Here is an 11,439-nt window from a genome sequence, read left to right on the forward strand (position 1 = left end):
TGACCAATAATGTCACTTCCTGTGCTATTTCACCACTTCCGGTTCCGTCAATTTGAACAACGTGTCTCTCAACCCCATCACACATATACCCACGCACGTATACACGCACACGCACATACATACACACATCCTACCCTCCTGAGGTGTGTATTTATAGCAGTCTGATGAGGTGTTGAAAGGGGAGTTTTTCTTCTGGCTCGTACCCTGTGCAGGATGGATGGAGAGCAGCACAGATATATATATAGACTGACTATCCAGTCCTCTAATGTACAGTGGGGTCTGAAATGATTGGCACCCTTGATAAAGATGAGCAAAACAGACTGTATAAAATAATACAGATACTGAATTATATTGTATCAACAAAATGGGGAAATTATATTATTTTATACCATTACCATTTCCCAGAGAAAGATATTTTGTTTAACAAGTAATCATTTGGACGCCAAACCCACCACTGGTGTGCGTGGCCAAAGGGCTCTATTTTCATGTCATCTGACCAAAGCACTGGTTCCAATCCAAGTGGCAACGCCGCTTAGTGAACTTCAGGCGTCTACGTTTGTTGGATGACATGGAAATAGAGCTCTTTGACCAGTGGTGAGTTTGGCGTCAAAATGAGAATGCATGAGCAGATCATAACCTCAAACCTACTGTAAAATATGTTGGTGGATCTTTGATGTTATGGTCAAGGACATCACAAACTGTACCTAGTACCAGGACATTTTAGCCAAAAACCTGGTGGCCTCTGCCAGGAGGCTGAAACTAGGCCACAAGTAGATTTTCCAGCAAGACAATAACCCCAAGCACACATCAAAATCTACAAAGAAATGGTTGATTGGACACAAAATCATCATTTTGTAATGACCATCTCAGTCTCTGGACTTGAAACCCATTGAAAACCTGTGGTTTGAAGTGAAGAGTGTAGAGCAGCAGTGCAGACGAAGGATATCAAGGACCTAGAAGGATTCTGTATGGAGGAATGGTCTACGATTCCTCCCAATGTGTTCTCCAACTCATAAAACATTTGAGGAAAAAGCTCAGTGCCTTTATCCTCACAAGGTGATGTGTTGAAAGGTATTGAAAACAGCGGTGTCAATAATTTTGACACCTACCTTTAAATAAAAAATATATATATTACTTGTTGAACAAAATCTCTTTCTCTGAGCAATTCTATTAGTATAAAATAATATAATACAACTTTCTTTAAATAGCATACAATATAGCTCAGTATTTACATTTATTTTATAGTCATTTTTGCTCATCTTTATTAAGAGTATCGGGATCCACAGTATAACCATGTCTCTCTCCCACTCCTCTTCCCTCTGTCTGTCCAGCCCTCTAATATATAACCATGTGTCTCTCCCACTCCTCTTCCCTCTGTCTGTCCAGCCCTCTAATATATAACCATGTCTCTCTCCCTCTCTCCCACTCCTTTTCCCTCTGTCTATCAGCCCTCTAATATATAACCATGTCTCTCTCCCTCTCTCCCACTCCTTTTCCCTCTGTCTATCAGCCCTCTAATATACAGTATAACCATGTCTCTCTCCCACTCCTCTTCCCTCTGTCTATCCAGCCCTCTAATATACAGTATAACCATGTCTCTCTCCCACTCCTTTTCTCTCTGTCTATCAGCCCTCTAATATACAGTATAACCATGTCTCTCTCCCACTCCTTTTCTCTCTGTCTATCAGCCCTCTAATATACAGTATAACCATGTCTCTCTCCCTCTCTCCCACTCCTTTTCCCTCTGTCTATCAGCCCTCTAATATACAGTATAACCATGTCTCTCTCCCTCTCTCCCACTCCTTTTCCCTCTGTCTATCCAGCCCTCTAATATATAACCATGTCTCTCTCCCTCTCTCCCACTCCTTTTCCCTCTGTCTATCAGCCCTCTAATATACAGTATAACCATGTCTCTCTCCCTCTCTCCCACTCCTTTTCTCTCTGTCTATCAGCCCTCTAATATACAGTATAACCATGTCTCTCTCCCACTCCTTTTCTCTCTGTCTATCCAGCCCTCTAATATACAGTATAACCATGTCTCTCTCCCTCTCTCCCACTCCTTTTCCCTCTGTCTATCCAGCCCTCTAATATACAGTATAACCATGTCTCTCTCCCACTCCTCTTCCCTCTGTCTGTCCAGCCTTCTAATATATAACCATGTCTCTCTCCCTCTCTCCCACTCCTTTTCCCTCTGTCTATCCAGCCCTCTAATATATAACCATGTCTCTCTCCCTCTCTCCCACTCCTTTTCCCTCTGTCTATCAGCCCTCTAATATATAACCATGTGTCTCTCCCACTCCTCTTCCCTCTGTCTATCCAGCCCTCTAATATATAACCATGTCTCTCTCCCTCTCTCCCACTCCTTTTCCCTCTGTCTATCAGCCCTCTAATATACAGTATAACCATGTCTCTCTCCCACTCCTTTTCTCTCTGTCTATCCAGCCCTCTAATATACAGTATAACCATGTCTCTCTCCCACTCCTCTTCCCTCTGTCTGTCCAGCCTTCTAATATATAACCATGTGTCTCTCCCACTCCTCTTCCCTCTGTCTATCCAGCCCTCTAATATATAACCATGTCTCTCTCCCTCTCTCCCACTCCTTTTCTCTCTGTCTATCAGCCCTCTAATATACAGTATAACCATGTCTCTCTCCCACTCCTTTTCTCTCTGTCTAATCCAGCCCTCTAATATACAGTATAACCATGTCTCTCTCCCACTCCTTTTCTCTCTGTCTGTCCAGCCCTCTAATATACAGTATAACCATGTCTCTCTCCCTCTCTCCCACTCCTTTTCCCTCTGTCTATCAGCCCTCTAATATACAGTATAACCATGTCTCTCTCCCTCTCTCCCACTCCTTTTCCCTCTGTCTATCAGCCCTCTAATATACAGTATAACCATGTCTCTCTCCCTCTCTCCCACTCCTTTTCCCTCTGTCTGTCCAGCCCTCTAATATACAGTATAACCATGTCTCTCTCCCACTCCTTTTCCCTCTGTCTATCCAGCCCTCTAATATACAGTATAACCATGTCTCTCTCCCTCTCTCCCACTCCTCTTCCCTCTGTCTGTCCAGCCCTCTAATATACAGTATAACCATGTCTCTCTCCCACTCCTTTTCCCTCTGTCTAATCCAGCCCTCTAATATACAGTATAACCATGTCTCTCTCCCTCTCTCCCACTCCTCTTCCCTCTGTCTGTCCAGCCTTCTAATATATAACCATGTCTCTCTCCCACTCCTCTTCCCTCTGTCTATCCAGCCCTCTAATATACAGTATAACCATGTCTCTCTCCCACTATCCCACTCCTCTTCCCTCTGTCTGTCCAGCCCTCTAATATATAACCATGTCTCTCCCTTTCTCCCACTCCTTTTCCCTCTGTCTGTCCAGCCCTCTAATATATAACCATGTCTCTCCCTCTCTCCCACTCCTCTTCCCGCTGTCTGTCCAGCCCTCTAATATATATATATATAACTCTCCTCACTCTGAAGTGAAGAGGATATTCAGTAACTTCAGTTCACCTTGGTTGGAGAGCGAGGTAGCGGCCGTGTTCCTTTCCTCTCTCACTCTCTCTCCCCCTCACTCTCTTTGTCTGTCTGTTTTTCACTAATAGATAGACAGACAGTTGTTCAGATTTACTGTCAGTATCAGAGATCAGAATATGTCTGCATTAATGTGATGTTCCCCGGCACCAAAACCCTGTCCAGTGGTCACCGCTTATTTTATATGTATTTATTTAACCTGTATTTAACTCGGTATGTCAGATAAGAACAAAATATTATTTACAATGACGGCCAATCCCGGACGACGCTGGGCCAATTGTGCACCGCCGTATGGGACTCCCAATAACGTCCAGTTGTGATAGAGCCTGGAATGGAACCAGGGTGTCTGTAGTGACGCCTCTAGCACTGAGATGCAGTGCCTTAGACCGCCGCGCCACTCGGGAGCCCCGGTAGAGTGAACAATATTTCATTCATTCAGATCTAGGATGTGTTATTTTAGTGTTCCCTTTATTTTTTTGAGCAGTGTATTTCCGTTAATTCCCATATATTCCCGTTAATTCCCATATATTCCCGTTAATTCCCACAGAAAGTGTCCACCTCTGAAAATTCCCCAAAATGTGCAACAAAGACTTTATTGAAGAATCCCTACTGTTGACCAATCACCGACAATGGGGCGTTGACTTCGGCTCCGAACTTCGTCTTCCCTCAATAAAAAATGTTGTCTGCCCGAAAAGCCGAACAGTTCGTTTTTGACTGAATTCCAAAACAAACAAAAACGTTACAAAATGTCGTCATACCACAGTATATGCACAAACTCTTCCGAACTGTTTTGACTGGGAAGCATGCGGACGCCTTCAGGCAGAGGGCAGGGGGACCTGTCTAAGTGAAGGTAGGGAAACCCTGCTTCAGGTAACACCTTGCTGTGTGTGGATAGACTGCCAAGAGAGCAAGGCCTGTGCAGAACCGACAGTAACACATCGGGAGCTTTGTGCTCTGGGGAAACACACGAGAACTCAGATAACAACAACTTCAACAGAGTTCCAGCTGAATTCTTCCCCGAGCAAGGACACTCAAGGAAGGGCACCAAACGTTCCCTGTTATTAACACAGACAGAAAAACAAGGCAGCTTGCTTGGAACTCTACTGCTGCGATGCAATACATCTATTACTGTAATTAGCTAACTTTTAGACAACAAGCTGCCTTCATCACGAGGCAAACACTAATGTAAACATCTAACTAAACCTTGAATGAATGGCAACTATTATCTTACCAGTCTAGAACTTTGTAAATCCTCTAAGTATCTGTCTTGTCTTGGCAGGTTTTACTAAACAGGTGGTTAGTTAGTCTGAGCTTTCAGTCGGTGGTAGGAACAATCCCCTCCAGTGTATCCCAGGGAGAGAGCAGGGTCCTTAAGGCCAGACTAAATGTGCGGCTCCCGCCAGGTGCAAAGTGTCCACCTGTCATTTTGTTTTAGAGGGGAGTGAGAAAAGCATGAAACTGTGTTTATCTATACTTATCTATCTAGATGATTTCCTTGTGTCCTTTTAACATATTTATTTTTGTTCTATTGTTTCTGTGTGGTATTTCCCGTGGAAAGAAACTGGTGCACAAAGAAAACACTTGGTGAATCTGGCCCTAGAGAGAAGGGCGAAACGTGAGACTTGGGGAGAGGGGGGGGGGGGGGGGGGGGGGTAGAGAGGGGATTCATTTTCTCTCACAAAATGTGTGAAATAACATGACATTAGCTATAACTTTGCAAATTGTTCTCTATGCCCCATGGCAAAATAAATCCCGCAAAATAATTATAAAAATAAAACATTTTTGAGGGGGGGGGGTCCTTGCTCGGGAGGGTCCTGTGAAACTGCGTTATGCCACTGATTAGAAGTGAACTCTCACACATAAACACAATATTGACTGAATATATAACTTTTGAATTGACCTCAATCGTGCCCACACAATCAACGCTGTTCCCATCAGGCATATCAGCTAGACTAGAGAAAGGTAACACACCACTCTGACATTTTAACAAAACACACTCTGGGAACTAAGACTTAGCTTGGACTATAGGAGTTCCCAGAGATGTATATATCTGACAACACAGTCCAATTCAACTGCCCAACACAGAAAGCTCATCGTGTTCAAAATATTGTGTTAATATTGTGTTAAAGGAACTTCAAACCAAGGCTGGGATTCAAACAAACCGACATCGCACAGCACTTGACTTTTAAAGGCCATTTCCCTGACTTTAGTAGAGATCACATCCGCTGTAAATGACACGGATAACAGCTGAAGCATAAATCACTTTTAAAGGCCATTTCCCTGACTTTAGCAGAGATCACATCCGCTGTAAATGACACGGATAACAGCTGAAGCATAAATCACTTTTAAAGGCCATTTCCCTGACTTTAGCAGAGATCACATCCGCTGTAAATGACACGGATAACAGCTGAAGCATAAATCACTTTTAAAGGCCATTTCCCTGACTTTAGCAGAGATCACATCCGCTGTAAATGACACGGATAACAGCTGAAGCATAAATCACTTTTAAAGGCCATTTCCCTGACTTTAGCAGAGATCACATCCGCTGTAAATGACACGGATAACAGCTGAAGCATAAATCACTTTTAAAGGTAAAGTACAGTGCGATGTCGGTGCATTGTGTTTTGTTGATTTGAACTTGTCCCTGAGTTTTCCCTATCACTCCCATTTGGTTGGCAGTGGCTATTAAGTTAAATTAGTACTAGTAGTGGCTTTTGAAACAAATCCGAACCATGGATGACAGACTACTTTCAGGATAAGTTCAAATATACAGGCAAAGGTCAAAAACAGATAAAGCGACAATCAGCAGTTGAAACAATAACAAAAGCCACCACCTTGTCTCTGTTTCTGTAAAAAGCTGAGGGATGGGGCTGGAGAAATGTCACGCTCAAATTCATAGACGGCTATGGATGCATGGACAGACCATCCATGATATCAAAATTATAGTTTTGAGGCTATATGGTGTGTTTTTAAAAAATATTTACTTTGTTTACAAACATTGGAGTAAAACAAGCTTATATTTTCAGTTCTGATGGGCTACGACAGTTGAACTGAGGTCATGAGCCATTTATAAGTAATATTCTTCAAGAGTCAATGGGTATATGTCATTAATTTATAAGTAAAAAAATGGATGTAGCAATTGCAGAATACCCCTTTAAGGTTTGACTGACCTTCAGCCCCATCCCTCAGCTGTTTACCAAAAAAAGTGGCAGGGTGTCTACTTTGTTGTTGTTTGAATCCCAGATTGCCCCTTTAAGGGCTGACTGACCTTAGAGAGGGGCAGGACGAGGAAGGCTCCGCCCCCGCTGGACTCCACAATGACGGCCAGGAACTTTGGGTTGACGGCACAGAACGAGCTGTCCCACGTCACCTTGGAAACGCGTATGTCATCATAGCCCTGCTCCGTCTTCCCCGCCTGTCCGAAGACGTGCCGGAACTTACTCTGTCGTACGATGCTGCGACTCATCGCTATGGAGACAAAGAAGGGAGGGGGTAAAGATGGAGAGAGAGATGGAGAGAGGAAGAGTGAGAGAGGGGCGACGAGGAGGGGGGTGTGAGGGGACAGAGAGATGGAGAGAGGAAGAGTGAGAGAGGGGCGACGAGGAGGGGGGTGTGAGGGGACAGAGAGATGGAGAGAGGAAGAGTGAGAGTGGGGCGACAAGGAGGGGGGTGTGGGTGGAAGAGTGAGAGAGCGGCGACGAGGAGGGGGGTGTGAGGGGACAGAGAGATGGAGAGAGGAAGAGTGAGAGTGGGGCGACAAGGAGGGGGGTGTGGGTGGACGAGTGAGAGAGCGGCGACAAGGAGGGGGTGTGGGTGGAAGAGTGAGCGAGGGGCGACGAGGAGGGGGGTGTGGGTGGACAGAGAGATGGAGAGAGGAAGAGTGAGAGAGGGGCGACGAGGAGGGGGTGTGAGGGGACAGAGAGATGGAGAGAGGAAGAGTGAGAGAGCGGTGACGAGGAGGGGGGTGTGGGTGGAAGAGTGAGAGAGAGGCGACGAGGAGGGGGGTGTGGGTGGAAGAGTGAGAGAGGGGCGACGAGGAGGGGGGTGTGGGTGGAAGAGTGAGAGAGGGGCGACGAGGAGGGGGGTGTGGGTGGAAGAGTGAGAGAGGGGCGACGAGGAGGGGGTGTGAGGGGACAGAGAGATGGAGAGAGGAAGAGTGAGAGAGCGGCGACGAGGAGGGGGTGTGGGTGGAAGAGTGAGAGAGGGGCGACGAGGAGGGGGGTGTGGGTGGAAGAGTGAGAGAGGGGCGACGGGGAGGGGGGTGTGGGTGGAAGAGTGAGAGAGGGGCGACGAGGAGGGGGGTGTGGGTGGAAGAGTGAGAGAGGGGCGACGAGGAGGGGGTGTGAGGGGACAGAGAGATGGAGAGAGGAAGAGTGAGAGAGGGGAAGATAAAGATGGGAGAGAGGTAGGGAAAGGGAAAGGGGAGAGAGAGAGAGAGAGAGAGAGAGAGAGAGAGAGAGAGAGAGAAGAAGAGTGAGTGAGTGAAGGAGGGAAACATGAGTTAGTGAGGAAGTGACAATTACAGATATGCAATGTCAATCAATCAAGCATTTAATCAATCATTCAAAAAATGATGAAACTCTTATTGACCAAGAGAAGTAATATCAATCCAACTTAAATGATGTGAATCATGGGACTGATCTCACCTCTTCCATTGACAAGCTATGCCTCTTGGCATTCTGCGAAACACACACGATGGTATATTAGGATGGAAGTGTCAAAAGTCAAGTTGAGTTGTTATGTGTCTGTTGCTGATAGTAATATAACATTGTTGAGTTGTTATGCCTGTTGCTGATAGTAATTTAACATTGTTGAGTTGTTATGTGTCTGTTGCTGATAGTAATATAACATTGTTGAGTTATGTGTCTGTTGCTGATAGTAATATAACATTGTTGAGTTATGTGTCTGTTGCTGATAGTAATATAACATTGTTGAGTTATGTGTCTGTTGCTGATAGTAATATAACATTGTTGAGTTATGTGTCTGTTGCTGATAGTAATATAACATTGTTGAGTTGTTATGTGTCTGTTTCTGATAGTAATATAACATTGTTGAGTTGTTATGTGTCTGTTGCTGATAGTAATATAACATTGTTGAGTTATGTGTCTGTTGCTGATAGTAATATAACATTGTTGAGTTATGTGTCTGTTGCTGATAGTAATATAACATTGTTGAGTTATGTGTCTGTTGCTGATAATAATATAACATTGTTGCGTTGTTATGTCTGTTGCTGATAGTAATATAACATTGTTGAGTTATGTGTCTGTTGCTGATAGTAATATAACATTGTTGAGTTGTTATGTGTCTGTTTCTGATAGTAATATAACATTGTTGAGTTGTTATGTGTCTGTTGCTGATAGTAATATAACATTGTTGAGTTGTTATGTGTCTGTTGCTGATAGTAATATAACATTGTTGAGTTATGTGTCTGTTGCTGATAATAATATAACATTGTTGCGTTGTTATGTGTCTGTTGCTGATAGTAATATAACATTGTTGAGTTGTTATGTGTCTGTTGCTGATAGTAATATAACATTGTTGAGTTATGTGTCTGTTGCTGATAGTAATATAACATTGTTGAGTTATGTGTCTGTTGCTGATAATAATATAACATTGTTGCGTTGTTATGTCTGTTGCTGATAGTAATATAACATTGTTGAGTTATGTGTCTGTTGCTGATAATAATATAACATTGTTGAGTTATGTGTCTGTTGCTGATAATAATATAACATTGTTGCGTTGTTATGCCTGTTGCTGATAGTAATATAACATTGTTGAGTTATGTGTCTGTTGCTGATAATAATATAACATTGTTGCGTTGTTATGCCTGTTGCTGATAGTAATATAACATTGTTGAGTTATGTGTCTGTTGCTGATAGTAATATAACATTGTTGAGTTGTTATGTGTCTGTTGCTGATAGTAATATAACATTGTTGAGTTGTTATGTGTCTGTTGCTGATAGTAATATTGTCACACCCTGGCCTTTGTTATATTGATTTTCTTTATTAGTTTAGTTAGGTCAGGGTGTGACATGGGGGATGTTTGTGTGTTTTGTCTTGTTTAGGGTGTGTGTATTGTTTAGGGGGTTTTGTAGTATGTATGGGGTTGTGTTCAGTGTAGGTGTTTAGGAAAGTCTATGGTTGCCTGATTTGGTTCTCAATCAGAGACAGCTGTTTATTGTTGTCTCTGATTGGGAGCCATATTTAAGGCAGCCATAGGCTTTAGGTGTTTGTGGGTAATTGTCTATGTCATTGTGTAGTGGTCAGTGTCAGCACCATTTGTTTATATAGCTTCACGGTCGTCTGTTTGTTGTTTTGTTTCGTTCGTTGCTCGTCTCTAATAAAAAGAAAATTTATTTCTCACACGCTGCGTTTTGGTCCTCTCTTCCAAGTCAAGACGATCGTGACAGAATTACCCACCAAACCAGGACCAAGCAGCGTGAAAGGAGGGAACAGCGCTTAGTGGAGGAATGGACCCGGGAAAAGGATGAGTGGAGAACAACCTGGGAAGAGATAGACAGGTGGGCGTGCGATCCAGAGAAAGTGCCGGAGCCTGCCTGGGATTCGCTAGAGCAGTGCGAGGAGGGTTACAGGATTATGGAGTTGGAGAAAGGAGCACGACGGCGCGGTAGGCAGCCCTCGAGGAAACGCCAAAAATTTCTTGGGGAGGGGCTCATGGGGAGTGTGGCGAGTTCAGATAGGAGATCTGCGTCAACTTCCCGTGCTACCCGTGAGGACCCTAAGAAAGAACCTGAGCCAGTCGGGCTGATATTGGAGGTGAGCAATGGAAATGATACAGAGACTGTTAAGGATTTATTGGGGAGGTTGGAGGAGAGTGAAATGAGGGAGCTGCTGTGTTGGTGCGTGAGGCACAAAATCCACCCGACAGAGCGTGTGCGGGAAGTGATGTTACCTGAGTCAGCTCTCCATGCTCGTCCTGAGGTGCGTGCTAACCGTCTGGGAATGACAGTCCCACGAACCAGGCCTCCTGTACGCCTCCCTAGTCCTGCACCTCCTGTAGCAGCCCCTCGTACCAGTCCTCCAGTTCCGGCACCACGCACCAAGCCTTTTGTGCGTCTCCAGAGTCCAGTACGTCCTGTTTCTCCTCCCCGCACTAGCCCTGAGATGCGTGTCCCCAGCCCGGTACCACCAGTTCCGGCACCACGCACTAGGCCTAATGTGCGTCTCCAGAGTCCAGCACGTCCTGTTCCTCCTCCCCGCACTAGCCCTGAGATGCGTGTCCCCAGCCCGGTACCACCAGTTCCGGCACCACGCACCAAGCCTCATGTGCGTCTCCAGAGCCCTGTACGCACTGATCCTTCTCCCCGCACTCGCCCTGAGGTGCGTGCCCTCAGCCCGGTACCACCAGTCCCGGTACCACGCACCAGGCCTATAGTGCGCCTCGAGAACTCAGTGTGCCCTGTTCCTGCTCCCCGCACTAGCCTTGAGGTGCGTGTCTCCAGTCCGGTACCACCAGTTCCGGCACCACGCACCAGGCCTACTGTGCGCCTCAACAGGTCAGAGTCGGCCGTCTGCCCAACGCCGCCTGCACTGCTTGTCTGCCCAGCGCCGTCTGAGCCGCCTGCCTGCCCAACGCCATCTGAGCCATCCGTCTGCCCAACGCCATCTGAGCCATCCGTCTGCCCAGCGCCATCTGAGCCATCCGTCTGCCCAGCGCCATCTGAGCCATCCGTCTGCCCAGCGCCATCTGAGCCATCCGTCTGCCCAGCGCCATCTGAGCCATCCGTCTGCCCAGCGCCATCTGAGCCATCCGTCTGCCCAGCGCCTTCTGAGCCATCCGTCTGTCCCGAGCCGTTAGAGCCGCCCGTCTGTCCCGAGCCGTCAGAGCCGTCCGTCAGTCAGGAGCCGCTAGAGCCGCCAGTCAGCCAGGATCTGCCAGAGCC

The 11,439-nt window shown here is 45.9% G+C and overlaps 1 protein-coding gene across 1 annotated transcript in view; it reads right to left on the reverse strand.

Annotated features, from left to right (window-relative positions):
* The window catches only part of LOC120021607 (coronin-6-like), a 28,056-nt gene extending 21,055 nt beyond the window's left edge, over positions 1-7,001 (reverse strand). The window contains exon 1 of the mRNA XM_038965407.1: positions 6,804-7,001. Within this exon, the coding sequence (XP_038821335.1) occupies positions 6,804-7,001 (198 nt within the window). The remainder of the gene's footprint in view (positions 1-6,803) is intronic.
* Positions 7,002-11,439: the final 4,438 nt, after the last annotated feature.

Source organism: Salvelinus namaycush, chromosome 26, assembly GCF_016432855.1.
Source record: "Salvelinus namaycush isolate Seneca chromosome 26, SaNama_1.0, whole genome shotgun sequence".
Lineage (NCBI taxonomy): Eukaryota > Metazoa > Chordata > Actinopteri > Salmoniformes > Salmonidae > Salvelinus > Salvelinus namaycush.